This window comes from Octopus bimaculoides, chromosome 18 (genome assembly GCF_046866305.1).
Source record: "Octopus bimaculoides isolate indiv1 chromosome 18, ASM4686630v1, whole genome shotgun sequence".
Lineage (NCBI taxonomy): Eukaryota > Metazoa > Mollusca > Cephalopoda > Octopoda > Octopodidae > Octopus > Octopus bimaculoides.
Window position 1 is genome coordinate 51,386,371 of NC_142945.1, and position 16,353 is coordinate 51,402,723.

Here is a 16,353-nt window from a genome sequence, read left to right on the forward strand (position 1 = left end):
TACAGTTGAAGCTGCTGTAAAACTTACAAAGAGGATATTAGTCAAATTGTCCAATTGAAATGAAAAAAACAGATAAAAAAATATGTGGATTTTCTTTTTTTTCTTTTTCTTTGGTCTTTTCAGAATTATAAAAGAATCTTTGAAAAGCACTGCTGCAATCTTAAATGCCAAATGAAATCCGTTGAATTCAGCAACAGTTAAGTAGAGGCAAGGGCAGATAAATTAGAAGCAACATTCCAATTAGAGTTAGGGTTAAGGTTTACATACTGAAAGATACGAAATATCTAACAATTTGCTGGCGTTTAAAGAAATTTTAAACAAGATGCAGCCACTTTAGATAGACAGACACAAATAAATGATTCCTTTTTTTCTTTTTTTTTTTTCTGGTCTTTTTTTTTTTTCTGGTCTTTTTTTCCTTTCTTCATGGCTGTTTACACTTTTGGATAAATTAAGACAACAATAACACAATAACTTTTTTGAATTATTTTGGCATTTTTTTTCTTTTTTCTTTTTTGGCTTTTTTTTTGTTAATGGAGATAACCGTTGGAAGTTGTGCTATCAGGTGCTGTATTCTCTGAACTTAAAGACTGGGATATGGCCTCCCTTAAGCTTCCACTATCTCTATCATCTACATCATGATTTGTTTGAGACATATCTCCTTCTAAATTAAATCTGAGTCTTTGCCTTCCAGAACCTTCCTTGTAAGAGTTTTGTTCAGCGTCAGGACAGATGAAAACTTGATCCTCACTTTCATTTTCGCCGATGCTATCTAAAGAGAATTTTTTGTTATGTTGCGCGTCTTTCAATTGGCCGAAAGAGTCAGACGTATTTAAAGAATCGGAATCATCGATTTCTTCAGAATATTCATCCAGAGTTGAGAAATCTCCGATGTTGAACTTGAATGCCGAACCACTGGGGACGCTTGCAAGGGAAGGTCTTTTCTCTTCAAAACTTGAAGAATTTGAACTGTCGGACAGTTTTTTATTGCTACGGTTTTGACGTACACACACGATTTTGCCGTCTTTCATAATGACTACGGAACCATCCTTTTTAATGACTGAGCTACCTTTTAAGTTTATTTGATTAACAGGAATACTGTTGATTGACTGTATGCTTGCAACGGAACCTTGACGTGGCTTGTTTCCATTCCCTGCAGTTTTAAGCGAATTAAAAAGGCGGAACATGTGCGGTGAAGAATTTTCATGGATCGTATCTGAAATGGAAGAAAGGAAAAGCAGAGTTAGGGCAAATAACATTTATTAAACATACACGAGTGAACTGATATTTTATTCACACACTGACAATTATACCTCAGCCCTTAATTTCAGTGACATATTCACCCTTTAGATACCAACTCACCTCAAACCACTCCTTCTTCTACAATGCAAAAATCTTCCTGTTTTAAAATGGACTAAATTAAAACTTTCTTCAAAATTTCAAGTTAATTTATGTTCCAATTACCATCTTAATAACAACAAAGTTCAGTTCTATATTTAAGAGATGACAAATTATGTACATTATTTACATTTGACGGATATTTGTCCTCATCTTGTTTGTTGTTAATACAACATTTCGGCTGATATACCCTCCAGCCTTCATCAGGAGTCTTGGGGAAATTTCGAACCTAGGTTCTCATTCCTAAGGTATTTTTCAACGTTATTATTATTATTATTATTCAGGTCACTGCCTGGAATCAAACTCAGAATCTTGGGGTTAGTAGCCCGCACTCTTAACCACTACGCCATATGCCCGTGGGCAATTATGGAGTGAATTTTAGAGCTTATAAATCTAATATTTTCCTGATGAAGGCTGAAGGGTATATCAGGCGAAACGCTGTGTTAACAACAAACAAGATGAGGACAAATATCCGTCAAATGTAAATAATGTAAATAACGAACAACAATATTATTTTATTAAATTCTTCATTATTTTAAAAAATTCAAAAGAGTTAATAGAAACAAAATGGTTGAAGTGATCAAAATTCAAATCTTCCTTCAAAATTTCAAGTTAATTTATGTTTCAAATACCGGTTTAATAATCCTTTCTACTACAGGCACAAAGCCTGAAATTTTGAGGAGGGGGATAGTTGATTGTATTGACCCCAGTACGCAACTGGTACTTAATTTATCAACATCGAAAGGATGAAAGGCAAAGTCAACCTCAGTGGATTTTGAACTCAGAACGTAGCGGCAGATGAAATACCGCTAAGCATCTCACCTGGCATGCTAACGAATCTATCAGCTCACTGCCTTAAGTACCAGTTTGATAATGACTAAGTTATTCAACTAAATTCTTGACTATTTTCATAATTCATTGAAACAGAACCACTCTATTTAATTTGTATTATGGCAGTGAAAGGATCAACACACTGTATTACGATGTAAATGAGTAAAATTGAGGATTATTATCCATGGTATTTTTATGAATAATAAGTAAACAGCTTGCTTTCTCTGTAGGATGGATAGGATTAGATGAAGTAGATGAGATGGTAATAACCAGTTGAAACTAGTCCAGCTGATCTCAGGTTCATCCTGCAGAGAGAGCCCAGAGGTTTGATCACAAAATCTGTTTATGTAACAAAACTGAATGTGTTTAGTAAATGTAACATATATCAACAGATTTACAATAATTACAACAAAACATATTTGAAAAAGTAAATGACTACGGTAGGTACAAGCCAACAACAAAGCTCCCTCATGGTCAACTGATGCTCTAGAAATAGCAGCAAAATTTCCCTTAAATCACAGTTTTATCATCTTGAAAAGGGGGAGCAGTTATTAGTTAATGTAATCTTGGATACTCAATGATCAACAAAAAAATGGGATGGTCAAAGGAGGAACACATGATTACAGGTCTGTTGGATGAGCACTGACCTGGGGCTAAACGATAACGAAAACAACAATAACTCCTAATGTATATCACTGTAATCTACATACAAGAAAGGCATCTGGATGCAGAAGACTACTGCAAAAAGTCTCATTCAACCCAAGCCAGCATGGAAAGCAGACATGGCAACACTGATTACACAAACACACATGTTCATGTCTATACACATACCTACACACACACACACACATGGAAACTACAGTGATGTACAACAGGTATGTATATGCTGCTTCCTATTATATATATATATATATATATATATATATATATATATACATACATATATATATATATATATATATATATATATGTATATATATATATATACATATATATATATATATATAAATATATATATATATATATATATATATATATATATATATATATATATGTATGTATATATATATATATATATATATATATATATGTGTATGTATATATATATATATATGCATATATATACGTGTGTATATATGTACACACACTCACACACTTATATAATACATACACCTACAGTTGCCACATACTGTCTAATGGCAAGAAAAGGCAAAAGCATAAATACAAATAAATATATGAATAATTAACAAAAACTTCATTCAAAGCACCATTTTTTTTTTGGTGTGGGGGGGGGGGTTCTACGGTTCATATAAAACAATGCCTTTCCTGAATCATATTAGCATTGAAATACAACAAAGCAATTGTGAAACAGAGTGAAAATAATTGAACATCAGTAAACATTCAGACTACACATAAACAGAAAACAAACAGCTACCTCTACATCACAAACTTACATTCATTTATGACATTAAACACTACATTTATGACTTCAACACTACAGTTATGACATAAATTCAACAGTTAAGACACATCGTAATATAAACAAAAAACGAGCTAAAAGAAATAACTCAAAAATGGCCAATGGCATGTGTTTGAATAACATAGACAAAGGCTGGCATGTTGGTATGAGTCTCAATCAGTGGTTCTCAAACCATTTTGTTATCTATAGACCCTTTTGATCTCTATTTTATTTGGACAAGCCCCCATAGCTATTCGATTTTTAAAAACCCTATTATACTTTTTATAATTAGATATTAATAGCGACTGTATAAAAAAAAACTGTTTAAAATATTTTGTGTATCGTACAAGTGTAATCAGTTTATTGCGCATAAATTTTGGCAACAAAATGTTATATGGACCCTAAAGGTCATGTGAACTCTAGCTGAGAACCACTGGTTTAACCCCTCTGGCTGCTGGAGACAGCTCGGACAACTGTTGTGCTGATGAAAACTATTAAGCAAGAAATATGTCTATATTGTCCTCTTATCTCCAGACAATATGCCTGCACGTTTCCTTCATGGCATGTTAATTTTAGAGAATTCTTGAACCTTGAGGTTATCTCCTGTTCCCATGTGGAGATGGTTTTAATTACCATTTGGTAATTATGGTGCGTCATTTACAGGTGAAGATAATTTTATTAAATCAAGAATTTCATTTGTAAGGTACCAGTATATGTCTACGTTACACATTGTAATAGCTGTTTAATTAAGATACATATAACTAATAGCACAAGGTTATGACGGGAATACTACACTTAAGACTCAAATTGTAATTGCTTTATATATATGATTTAAAAAATTGCTTTATATTTATGATTTAAAAAATTGCTTTATATTTATGATTTAAAAAATTGCTTTATATATATGATTTAAAAAATCTGAAAGAATTTGGTTATCAAATTGCTGATTGTTTAGTTTATAATTATTTCATTGATTTCCATTATAACTCATTTTGTAGTAAAGATTGTTTGCCAACATAACATGGCAGTCCTGGTTTAGGACGAATGTTACTGTAATTTATCCTCAGGAGACATCGTCTCCAGCTGGCTATACGACATGATCTGTGTCCTTACATTTTCGAACAAGGGAATCTAGCAAAGTAGAAAAATGATTGTTCTGTAATCTAGGTAACTGATAATGCTGGTCACAATGTAGAAAAGTGATAATGCTGGATATAAAGTAGAAAACTGATATATATTCGAAAAGTGAAAGAGGTGGACACAAACTACATAAGGGATTGTACCAAACACAAACTAGAAAACAGATAGGGCTAGAAACAAACTAGAAAACAGATAGGGCTGGAAACAAACTAGAAAATGATTGCTTTGGTTACAAATTAGAAAGAGAACAGTGCTGCATTTAGAAAGAGAATAGTGCTGCATTTAAACTAGAAATGCAAGAGTGGTGTCTATAAACTAGAAAAGAGAAAGTGAAACGAGAAATTAAAATGATGATAATGTTGGGCACAAACTCTAAAATGAATAGTGGTGGCTACAAAAAAGAAAAGAAATGGAAAGAATTAGCTGCACACTAGAAGAGGATTAGTGTTGGCTACACATCATTTAGAAGAGTGATAATACTGTTATCCACACAGTTAAAACAGTGATACTACTGGCCACACTGGCAAACAGAATGGTGAAATCAGTACATGGAAAGAAAATCATTAAATACCCATCATGGGAACAGAGTTAATTTTATATTTAAAGAATTATAGAATTATAAAAATAAGTACACAGTGAAGATAAAAACATGATTATTCTAATAACAAATATTATTTTTGTTTGTGAGGTAAGTACAAGATTAAACTTCAGGTTTGTTTCAGCTTTATTCTGACCTCATCAGCAAAACACTCCTTTGACTTTACTAACAGAAATAGCTATAGGAAAATCATTAAATAGATATACAAGATTGTACAATTGTTGGTGTAGGGAAACATAATTGTTTAGAATTTATATAATTGAAATGTATCATCAACATGAAAAAAAATGAAAAGAAAAGCCATGATCATCCATCCTTGTTCACATACAATGTGTTTAAAATCATATTATCCTTCTATTTTTGCATTAATGTATGTGCCTTTCAGGAGATCTGGCTGGTGGTTTTTAAACAAGTGGGCCAAGCGCACAAAGGCTTTATTTTACATACATAAGCCAGGCATATAAATCTGCTTACATCAGTTTGCCTGGCTCACAAGTGGTTCCATTCTGATTTTAGTTACTATTTAGAAGATTTCAAGTGGAAATAATAAAATCCTAGTATGAAATTAAAAAATAAGTTATCTAAATTTGTAAATCTATCCTACCCACCGATGCTCATATGGCAACATTGATGCGAAACAGCAAATAATGAAATAAATACAAAAAGCCAGAGACTGAATTTGAATGCAAAAATGATTTTTAGCTTTGAGATAAATTCAGATTAAAATAATAATAATAATAATAATAATAATAATAATAATAATAATAATAATAATAATAATAATAATAATAATAATAATAATAATAATAATAATAATAATAATAATAACAATGATAATAATGGTAATAATAAGTTTGGGGAAAAAATAATTGTTATTTTGATTTTTGAATAATAATTCTAAGTAACAAAAGAAAAATCATCATTGGATGTATTTCGGACATAGAATGCAAACAGACAGAGGGACAAAATTTACCAAGTCCAATACCACGTGTCCATAAGTAGGGAATGGAGAAACTGCGGTTAGCTTCCACAGGGATATCTTCCTGCCTGTAGACAAATATAAGAACATTGATGAAAAAGAAAAAAACAAGAAAGAAAAGCAAGAGCTAGTAGAACACAGATTAGAGATCCAATACCAAATATGGAAATATATGAATTCTAGTATAAGTAAGAAGAATCTTTGCAAAATAGATATATGTATATACATATATGTATATATATATATACATATATATATATACATACATATATATATATACATATATATATATATATATATATATATATATATATATATATATATATATATATATATATATATATATATATATATACATATATATAAATATGTCTGTATACTCACATACACATTTATTACCAATCCTTAAGGAATATATATATGCATATACACACATATAAGGTGTGAGGGGTGTTTGAGAACAGAACCCTTAATTATCAATATATTATTCTTGATGATGATGATCATCATCATCATCACCATCATTTAACGTCTGCTTTCCATGCTGGAATGGGTTGGACGGTTTGACTGAGGTCTGGAGAGTCAGCAGCTACATCAGGCTCCAATCTGATTTGGCAAGGTTTCTACTGCTGGATTCCCTTCCTAATGCCAACCACTTCGAGAGTTTAGTGGGTGCTTTTTACATGCCACTGACACAGGAGCCAGTCAGAAGGTACTGGTATCAGCCATGTTTGGATGGTGCTTTTTACATGCCATGAGGATTTTGGAAAATCAATGAAGGCCAACGTCAAAGAACTTCAGGTTGCAGAGTAGACTATCAGAACTGCGGTGCATGAGAACATTCAATACAAATTGCTTGCACTGAGGAGAGGTCAGTTAATATTTACAAAGATACAGGAAAACTGATGCATGATAAGCAATTACTTAACAAGGTTGAAAATCCTCACGAATGTGGCAGAAAAACTTTAACAAACACCAAAACTCTAACAGGGGAACTGACAGGTTATGTGCAGGTCCTTTTAATGACCCCAGATTCAAGAGTCATACCATGCCACCTCACATCTTTGATGGAGTTTCAGTATTAATGCTGCTGGATTCGTTGAGGTGTTGGAGAATTTAAGTTCTGTAGGGAAGAATTATGTAGTGGAAGGCCATAAGTGTTTTAACAAGATTCAGTACCTTCTCCCAAAGAATGGATGAAAGACATGTAATATCAAGCCAGTAGTTTCCAAACTTGCTAGGTTTACATTTGATGGATTACTACATTTAGAGCATTGTTGAGAAGAAAACTTTTCGACATCTTTACAATACCATAGCTTCAATGAAAGTTGTCACTGCCCAGGTGATGTGTGAAATGAATAAAGATCGTTTAGAGCAGGTATGTCAATAATTCTGGTTCTGCATTGAAGTTGAAGGCAGATTCATAGAATAATCTCATATGAAAACTTATTGAGAAGTGCACAAATTTTAATTAAAGTACACTTGATTTTTGCCAGAATTAGACATTAGAATTGATTTATTAAAGTACCGAATATGTCTTCAGAGACCTCTCACACCTTGTGTTTATGTAACGGATAAGAATAAGTCAAAAGTGTATAATGGACACAGACAATTAGTGCTTAAACCAGACCAGGTACCTAAAATCCAACATTAAATGAAAGGAGATGGAATCCAAGCAAACAAGAGTTGGCAATAGGTAATGTGCCGGTCAAGCGAACAATATGATAATAGAAAAGATGGACGAGCAGTTGTTAAACAGACGTATAAACACAATTAACCAAATGAACTTTCGTTTTCCTGATATTCCGTTTTCTGCTTAATCATGCTTATATTCATTTCTGTATAACTTTCTTATAAATATTTAGATACCGTTAAGAGTTGCGTATCCATCTTTTCATTTTATTTCATATATATATATATATATATATATATATATATATATATATATATATGTAAACTCTTATAGATTATACATGTTACTCTGAGTTTCCTGCTTAGTTAAGCAATCAATGAAGCATTTGTGAAACAATTTCAAAGACATACTGAATTGTTGATTGAAAATTTGGATACAAATATGGTAAGGGGCGCAACTCATAAAAAGATCAAATTAAATTCTTTCTTTTTGTTAGTATGGAAATAAGACAAAAAAATAATTTAAATTAAAAGGATAAAAGTAAAAACAAATAAATAAGTGATAAAATAGATAACTAAATTAATGATGAAAGCCAAAAAAAAAAAATTATACAGAAAATAAAAGAAAAAGCAAAAATGTTATTGTCTACATGTCTGCTTGATAATAGATTATATATGTTTTGAAAGCACATATGTATACACATATATTTGTATGCATATGAATACACATATGTTCCATGAACATACATTGACGATTAAGTATAAGTATATGAGTATCCTGCAGGCTCATGTATTCTTAACGTAATACAAAGATGCATTGGGCTTGTAACTGCATGTAAAGAATATCTGAGTACATAAAAAAATATACCTGCATATCTTCATTTATACATATAATCAATGGTATACCTGGCATCGTCTCAGACCTCTTCTAATATGTTATTCCTTCCCGTATCATTAGCAATCTCGTTATTTAATCCTTTATTTCATTTTAATCCACTAGCACAGAGAAATACTTAATTAATTTAAAGATCTATAATGAGTTGCGCCCCTTACAACACCCACATTTCTGCAGAGAAATAATACAATGTCTGTGTATTTTTGAAGTTTCCCTAACTCAAACTGATAAAATAAATTAACCAAGAGACAATTAGTAGCTTAATGAAACAGGAAACTCAGAATAACAGTGTATATTCTTAGAATTTGTAATTACATCATATATAATATATATATATAGTCACTCTCTATTTCTAGTACTCTATTTTCACCCACATCATTATTATATATACACACACATGCATACATAAATGCACATGTGTGTTTGTATAAGTCAAGAACAAAATTAAACTACTAGGTCAAGGAATGGAAGTCTAAATAATAATGATAATAATAATAATAATAACAAACTCGTTAGAGATAAATGTCGTAAATAAATGTATAATTACTGTTAATTATTGCCTCATGTTTTACTTATTTTTTATCAACAATCTACTAAGGAAACTGTTTATTTTTAATTTGAGAGGGTAAGACACACAAACAGGCATGTAGGATGAAAACAGTGTTAATTGAATAAACACACACTTGAAGAAAACAACATCAGAAGAACACAAGACTTCAAGAGAGAAACATAACAGCACAAAGATTGAGCTGAGAAATTTTTACTTTTTTTTATATATATATTTTTTTATCTGAAAATGTTGGTTATTGAGAACTGTAAAGATCAAGCTGATAACAATAAAAAAAAGGGAGGAAGAGAGGAAGGTTATGAAAAACCAAGGCAGATGGGTTGAGGGAATTTAATTCTTAGAATAACCAGACTCAAGATGCAGTGTAGAAGACTAATGATAGCACAATGGAATGAAGGTAATTGAGAAGATGAAGAATAAGATAAGTCTTTAGGATGATGGTAGTGTGTGATATGTGAGGTGTGGTGGTATGGTGTGGACTGCTGTATATCTTAATCCTGATCCTCACTGACGTTGTTTTAACGTCCAGTTTTCCATGAAGGCATGGGTCAGATGAAGTTTCTTCACCTAGTGTACTGAGGCAAATTTTCTACATCCTGATGCTCTCTCTGTCACCTACCCTCACTTGTTCCTGAGTAAGGTAACAGTTTCCCATGATCAGACGTGTTTTTGCTAAATATTTGGAATGAACAACACTGCTTGTATGACAGGGAAACACATTTACAAACTACCGTGCAATGTGAAGACAAGGAGACACAAACAGACACGCACATTCATATAAATAAATATCAGCTGCGGAATAACTTACTGCCTTTTGTTACAGATACATGATGGGCTTCTTTCAGTTTCCACCTACTAAATCCACTATAAAGGCTTTGAACAACATGGGGGTGGGGCTGTAATATAAGATACTTGCCCAAGGTACCACATAGTAGGATTGAACCCAAAACCATGTGGTAGGGAAGCAAACTTCTTAATCATATAGCCATGCCTTATGTGATGTAGTATATTGCATGGTATTTAGTTTAGTGTGTGTGTGTGTGTATGTGTATGGGGGGAGTAATGATATAATGTGCATTGGTATCATGTGATATTTAGTTTAATGCATTATCTAAGGTAAATTATTGGCAGAATGATCAGCGCTGTGGGTAAAATACCATGCAGTTATTCATTTCAGCTTTCTACATTCTGAGTTCAAATCCTGCTCAGATAACCATTGTTTTTTAAAATTTTTTTTTTTATTTCCATTATCATTTTGGGATTAATGAGTATAGTACGAAACCAGAACTGGAATCATTTCCTCTTTCTCACCACACACCCTCTCGCTCTCTTTTTTTCCTTTTTTTCTGGGTTCAGCATTGAGATAAGACTTCATGTCAGCACAGACAAGGCTGTGCGGTTAAGATGTATGCTGCCAAACCACATGGTTGGGGTCGTAGTGGAGATGGAGGCTCATGTGGTGGTGGTGGTGGTTTGGTGATGTTGTTAGTGATGTGCAGTGGTGATCGATGATGCTACAGAGTTGGAAGGTTCTTAGACAAGATTGTAAAATATTGCAAAAGAGAGTGGGGAACCTTGCAGCTATCCGGCAATTCTGAGTCTGACTGCAAGAAGCTGGTTCTGGATCTGTTAATTAATCGTTTTGCAAGAATCTGGACAACAAAGATAAGGCATTGGTCTGGGTTCAAAAGAACAAAAGGCAAAGAAGAATTTGGAATTCTTTAGAAATCAGGTTGGATCAGATTCATGCTCAGTTTGTGAGTCAAAGCCACATGGCCAGGAACCAAACCAAAAATCAAAGAAAAAAATAGAAACGGTTGAGAAATTCAATGCAATGTAAGAAAAACAAACATCACAAATATGTCCACGATTTTTGAACTTGTGTCTTAACGAGGATCTTAATTGATTAGAGATATAGAGTAAGTACGTCTACAGGGTATTGCCTGAATTAATTGAAGCTTGTATTTTCTTTTTTTTTTTTTTTTTCATAATAGATAATAAGGATAGCCTGATGGTTTTTAAATGAGTACAATTACAAAAGTTAAAAAATTTTAAATTCAAAGGGTTTTCTGCTGAGCCCTGTATTTGACTGGCAGAATTACCCAACCTGGTTTGACATGATGACCTGACCCTTAAGTACCTTCAGTGTGATATTGCAAGCTAACCCTTAAGTGCCTTTACAAAGTGACATCAAAACCTGGCCCCAAAAGTGCCTTTATAGTGTGATATCACAAACTATCCCTTAGGATTCTTTTTGATTTGACATCACACCTAGACCCTTAATTGCCCTTATGGTTTTGTCATTATAACCTGATCCTTAACTGCCTTTACGGTTTAACATAACATCCTGGCCTTTTATGGTGTGACATCATAGACTGACCCTTAAGTGCCTTTAGCAGATTCTATTCAGATGCAGGCATTGAGGCCAGGTTCTTGGTCTAAGGCTAATAATATACCAGTCTCAGGTGACCCTTAAAAGGGCCATGGACACCAGCCTTCCTCTTCTGACAAAGCTAGCAAAAAAAAAAAAAAATAATAATAATAATAATAGTATTTATTTTGTCTGCCCCTGGAGAAATAAAGGTGCAAAACAGACCATGGCAAGATCTGAACTCAGTATCATGAATGAGAAAGGGAGATGCAATGAGATTTTTAACCTGAATATTCTACTACTACAGTTATACCTGCACTGCCTTGACAACAACATCATTAGTAGTAGTAGTAGTAGTAGTAGTAGTAGTAGTAGTAGTAGTAGTAGTAGTAGTAGTAGTAGTGGTGGTAGTAGTAGTATAGTAGCAGTAGTAGTAGTGGTGGTAATAGCATCTAGTTATGTAGTAGCTGTAGTAATGAAGTAGCAATAGTTGCAATGTGGTGGTGGTGGTGGTAGTAGTAATAGTAGTAGTAGTAGTAGTAGTAGTAGTAGTAGTAGTAGTAGTAGTGGTAGTAGTAGTAGTGGTGGTAGTAGTAGTAGTAGTAATAGTTGCTATGTAAAAGTGGTGGTAGTAGTAGTAGTAGTGGTACTATAATAGTAGTAGCAGCAGTAGTGGTACTATAATAGTAGTAGTAGTAGTAGTAGTACTTGTCATACAGCAATAGTAGCTATAGCAGTAACAACAGCAGCTGTAGTAATACTCATACTAGTTGCCAAATTGTCAGTAGTAGTAGTAGTAGCAGTAGTAGTAGTAGCAGCAGCAGCAGTAGTAGTAGTAGTAGTAGTAGTAGTAGTAACAGTAGTAGTAGTAGTAGTAGTAGTAGTAGTAGTAGTAGTAGCAGCAGTAGCAGTATGACACTAGCCCTAGATACATAAAAGAACTAACTAAAAAGGCTTTCTAATTGAGAAGGTAACGATGCGCAACTTACTACAAGTACTAATAATAATAATATTACTGAAAATAATACTAATGATGATGATGATGATGATGATGGTGATGATGATGGTGATGGTGATGATGATGGTGATGGTGATGATGATGGTGATGGTGATGATGAGGGTTTCGTTTACTTGTCGCAGGGTTGTCAGACGAAGGGTAATAATGAAAATAATAGTAATAGTAATAATAGTAATCGTAATAATAATAATAATAATAATAATAATAGAATAAAAAAATAAACATTACATTTATTGGCCACAAGGGCCAAAAATGTGGACAGTAAGAAGGTAAAATACAAAACAAACCAACACAAACAATAATAATAATAATGCTTTTCCTCAGAACAACAGCTGAAAGTCAAAGACATTCTAACATGCCAAAACACAAAGAAACACAATCTTTCGTTGAACAACATGAACGGAGAAAGAAGAAGAGAGAGAAAAATAAAAACAGTTTGGAATACTGCATAATGTGGTCAAATGTTGAGTGATGTCAAGGAGCATAATTTGAACTCTCGATCACCGGGTTTACAAGAGAAATCAAAACACAACAATATAGTACATAGTTGATATAATGATACAACAATTTCTGATATCTTAGGTTGAGTGTGTGGTGGTGATGCATGGACAGGTAATACACAGTGAATATGGCTGCTAATGGTGAAGTAGTTTATACTATGGTTAATGGTGCAGCATAAGGTGCATACATGATATGTAAATACATACATATATATAAAATGTATATATATATATATATATATATATATATATATATATTGAAGAGCATTGGTTTGAAACATCAAAGACTTTTCCATTCTTCCTGAGTGTCAAACTACACCTGCTAGTTGTTCCTTCACCTGTCTTTGTCTTTTGTTTTCTCTAAATATGAATACTATATATATATATATATATATATATATATATATATATTGATTTAGCAAATGGCTTATTTAAATGCTAAACGACTAAAAGGTCCTTATGGGGACAATATTATTTAGATAGCATCTATCAAATGAAGTAATTGCTGAACAGGTAACAAGTTTGTAATTACTTCCTTAAATAAAAAAGAAAAAGTATGGCTTTTAATTATTGTTATCATCCAGAATTGATATATTATAATGACATAGCCTGTATTATAGTATAACCTGTGTTATACTGGCATAACCTGTGATTTTTGTCCAAGTATGGCCACTCATTTTGGGATACAATCTAAATTTAGCTTTTACAGAAACTTGGAGAAATTTTGGGAATTTTAAATCCACGCTTTCGTCTTAGCCAAAAAGCTGGTCCTCAGCATTTCACCTAAGATCAAATTAGTTAACAATTTATAAAAATATAATTATCAAACACACACACAAATAACCTTTGGAATGCATTAACATTTTATAACTTGAAAATCAATGGAAAAGTTAATTTTGCATCATGGGATTTCATATGGTAAGTTTTTAGAGACTCATTATTCCCACAACAGAGGGGGATTCGTGAATTTGCTTTAAATCTCTTGTTACTCTTTCATTTATTCAGATAACAGCATATACAAGCTGGCCTCTCTTAGGACAATATTATTCTGATGGCTTCTAGCAGATAAAATAATTACTGCACAGATTAACAGATTTTTCAATATTGTTTGTTTACTATTTTTTAAAAATCTATTCTTGAAGAACAAAAGCTAATTTTGATGATTGCTGAGGTGAAATTTAAACAGGAAACAATAAATTCTATAAGAGATTAATTATGGATCTTAATCATTAACATCATCCCAAATTAATGAATTATATTTGTAATAATCTGCTGGTTACTATCTGACAGACTTCACTCGTCTACAAGCAAATCTAAACAAGCCTTTTAAAACAGACATCATTCAGTTGGCTGATGAAATCCACTGACAGGAGAACAAATATAAGCAGGGTCTTTAGAATAATATTAAATGACAGATTATGTGTAATTAATGAAATGGATGGTATACAGGTTAATATACAGTTGGTGATATCTGTGTGTACTGTTCAACTGTTCTTGGAAAATGAAAGGCAATGTTGATGACAACTGTGAGATTTGTGCTGAAAAAACAATGAAGCTCTCATATTAGATCCTGTAAGGAAGCTATTGTGATGCTTAATCATTTGTACTATTTTAAATTAACAGATAATAGAAACAATTCTTTTGTTAGTATCTGATAATACAATGCTATCAACATCATAAATGATATATCCAACTTGGTACTTTCTGTTGGAGAGTATCTACTTACCTCTAAATAACAGAGTAGAAGCAACAAATCTAAATCTAAGGTATTTGTTGCTATCACATTTCGCTCACATACACACACTGAACATTCACAGAGAGAAGCACACAAATTGCTTTAACCACCACTAAGTGACAAATGTATTGTGTGTGTAAGAACAAGTTTGAAGAGATCATTAGGACTTTGTTAGACAGATGGTTTAGCTCAACTGCAAGGCAATAAGGTGTACCCCACATATATAAGTAGGTGTAAATAGGGCTTTAAGGCTATGCAATTCAGATGGATTGTGGTGTGATTAAATGTATGCTGTATGTAAGAGATGTGATTTGTATATATTTATTGGAATGAGTTCTGCAGTGACCTGGTTGGTGTCCAGGGTTAACCCAGTATGATGCATAAAAACGATGATACAATGCATGTATATAAAACTGTCGAAAAATTTTTAACTGCTTATGCAACAAACAACTTAGAAAACAAAAGGTGAACCAAGTATTGAAAAAGGACAAAAAAAAAAAAAGGCAAATGCCATCAGTGATAAACACAAAAACAACAACATTGACAAGAACATTATCACCTTTGGAAACACTGACATTGAGACTAACAGCAATTACACAGTAACAAGAAAAACCACAACATAAACAAAAATAACAACAAAATACACACAGACACTAATAACAGTGATATCTTTTATCTTTTGCATGTTTCAGTCGTTTGCCTGTGGCCATGCTGGGGCACCACCTTGAAGGGTTTTGGTCAACCAAATCACCTCTTGGATTATTTTTTAAAGCCTAGTACTTATTCTATCAGTCTTTTTTGCCGAACTGCTAAGTTATCAGAACGTAGACACAACACCACCAGTTGTCAACAAGACCTTCAGCAAGTACTACAATTACTACGATAATAGAGATAATAATAATCCTATCTACTAAGGGTGCAAGGCCTGAAATTTTGGGGAGGGGACTAGTCGATTACATTGACACCAGTATTTCACTGGTACTTATTTTATCGACCCCGAAAAGATGAAAGGCAAAGTCGACCTTGGTGGAATTTGAATACAGAATGCAAAGACAGACGAAATGCCATTTAATAATAATAATAATTTCTTTACTTGTTTCAGTTATTAGACTGTGGCCATGCTGGGGCACTGCTTTGTAGTAGTAGTAGTAATAGTAATAGTAGTAGTAGTAGTAGTAGTAGTAGTAGTAGTAGTAGTAGTAGTAGTAATAATAATAATAATAATAATAATA

The 16,353-nt window shown here is 32.7% G+C and overlaps 1 protein-coding gene across 12 annotated transcripts in view; it reads right to left on the reverse strand.

Moving 5' to 3' along the window:
- Nucleotides 1-387: 387 nt before the first annotated feature.
- LOC106874735 (histamine H2 receptor) overlaps nucleotides 388-16,353 on the reverse strand; it is a 109,233-nt gene continuing 93,267 nt past the window's right edge. For 8 of the 12 annotated variants that reach the window (XM_089366276.1, XM_089366278.1, XM_089366280.1 and 5 more), the window contains 2 exons: nucleotides 6,397-6,470; nucleotides 388-1,213 (listed from right to left, as the gene is read on the reverse strand). In XM_089366276.1, the coding sequence (XP_089222402.1) occupies nucleotides 528-1,213; nucleotides 6,397-6,470 (760 nt within the window). In that variant the 3' untranslated portion in view covers nucleotides 388-527. The remainder of the gene's footprint in view (nucleotides 1,214-6,396; nucleotides 6,471-16,353) is intronic. The other 4 variants (XM_014922567.3, XM_014922568.3, XM_089366284.1 and 1 more) reach the window with 1 other exon arrangement.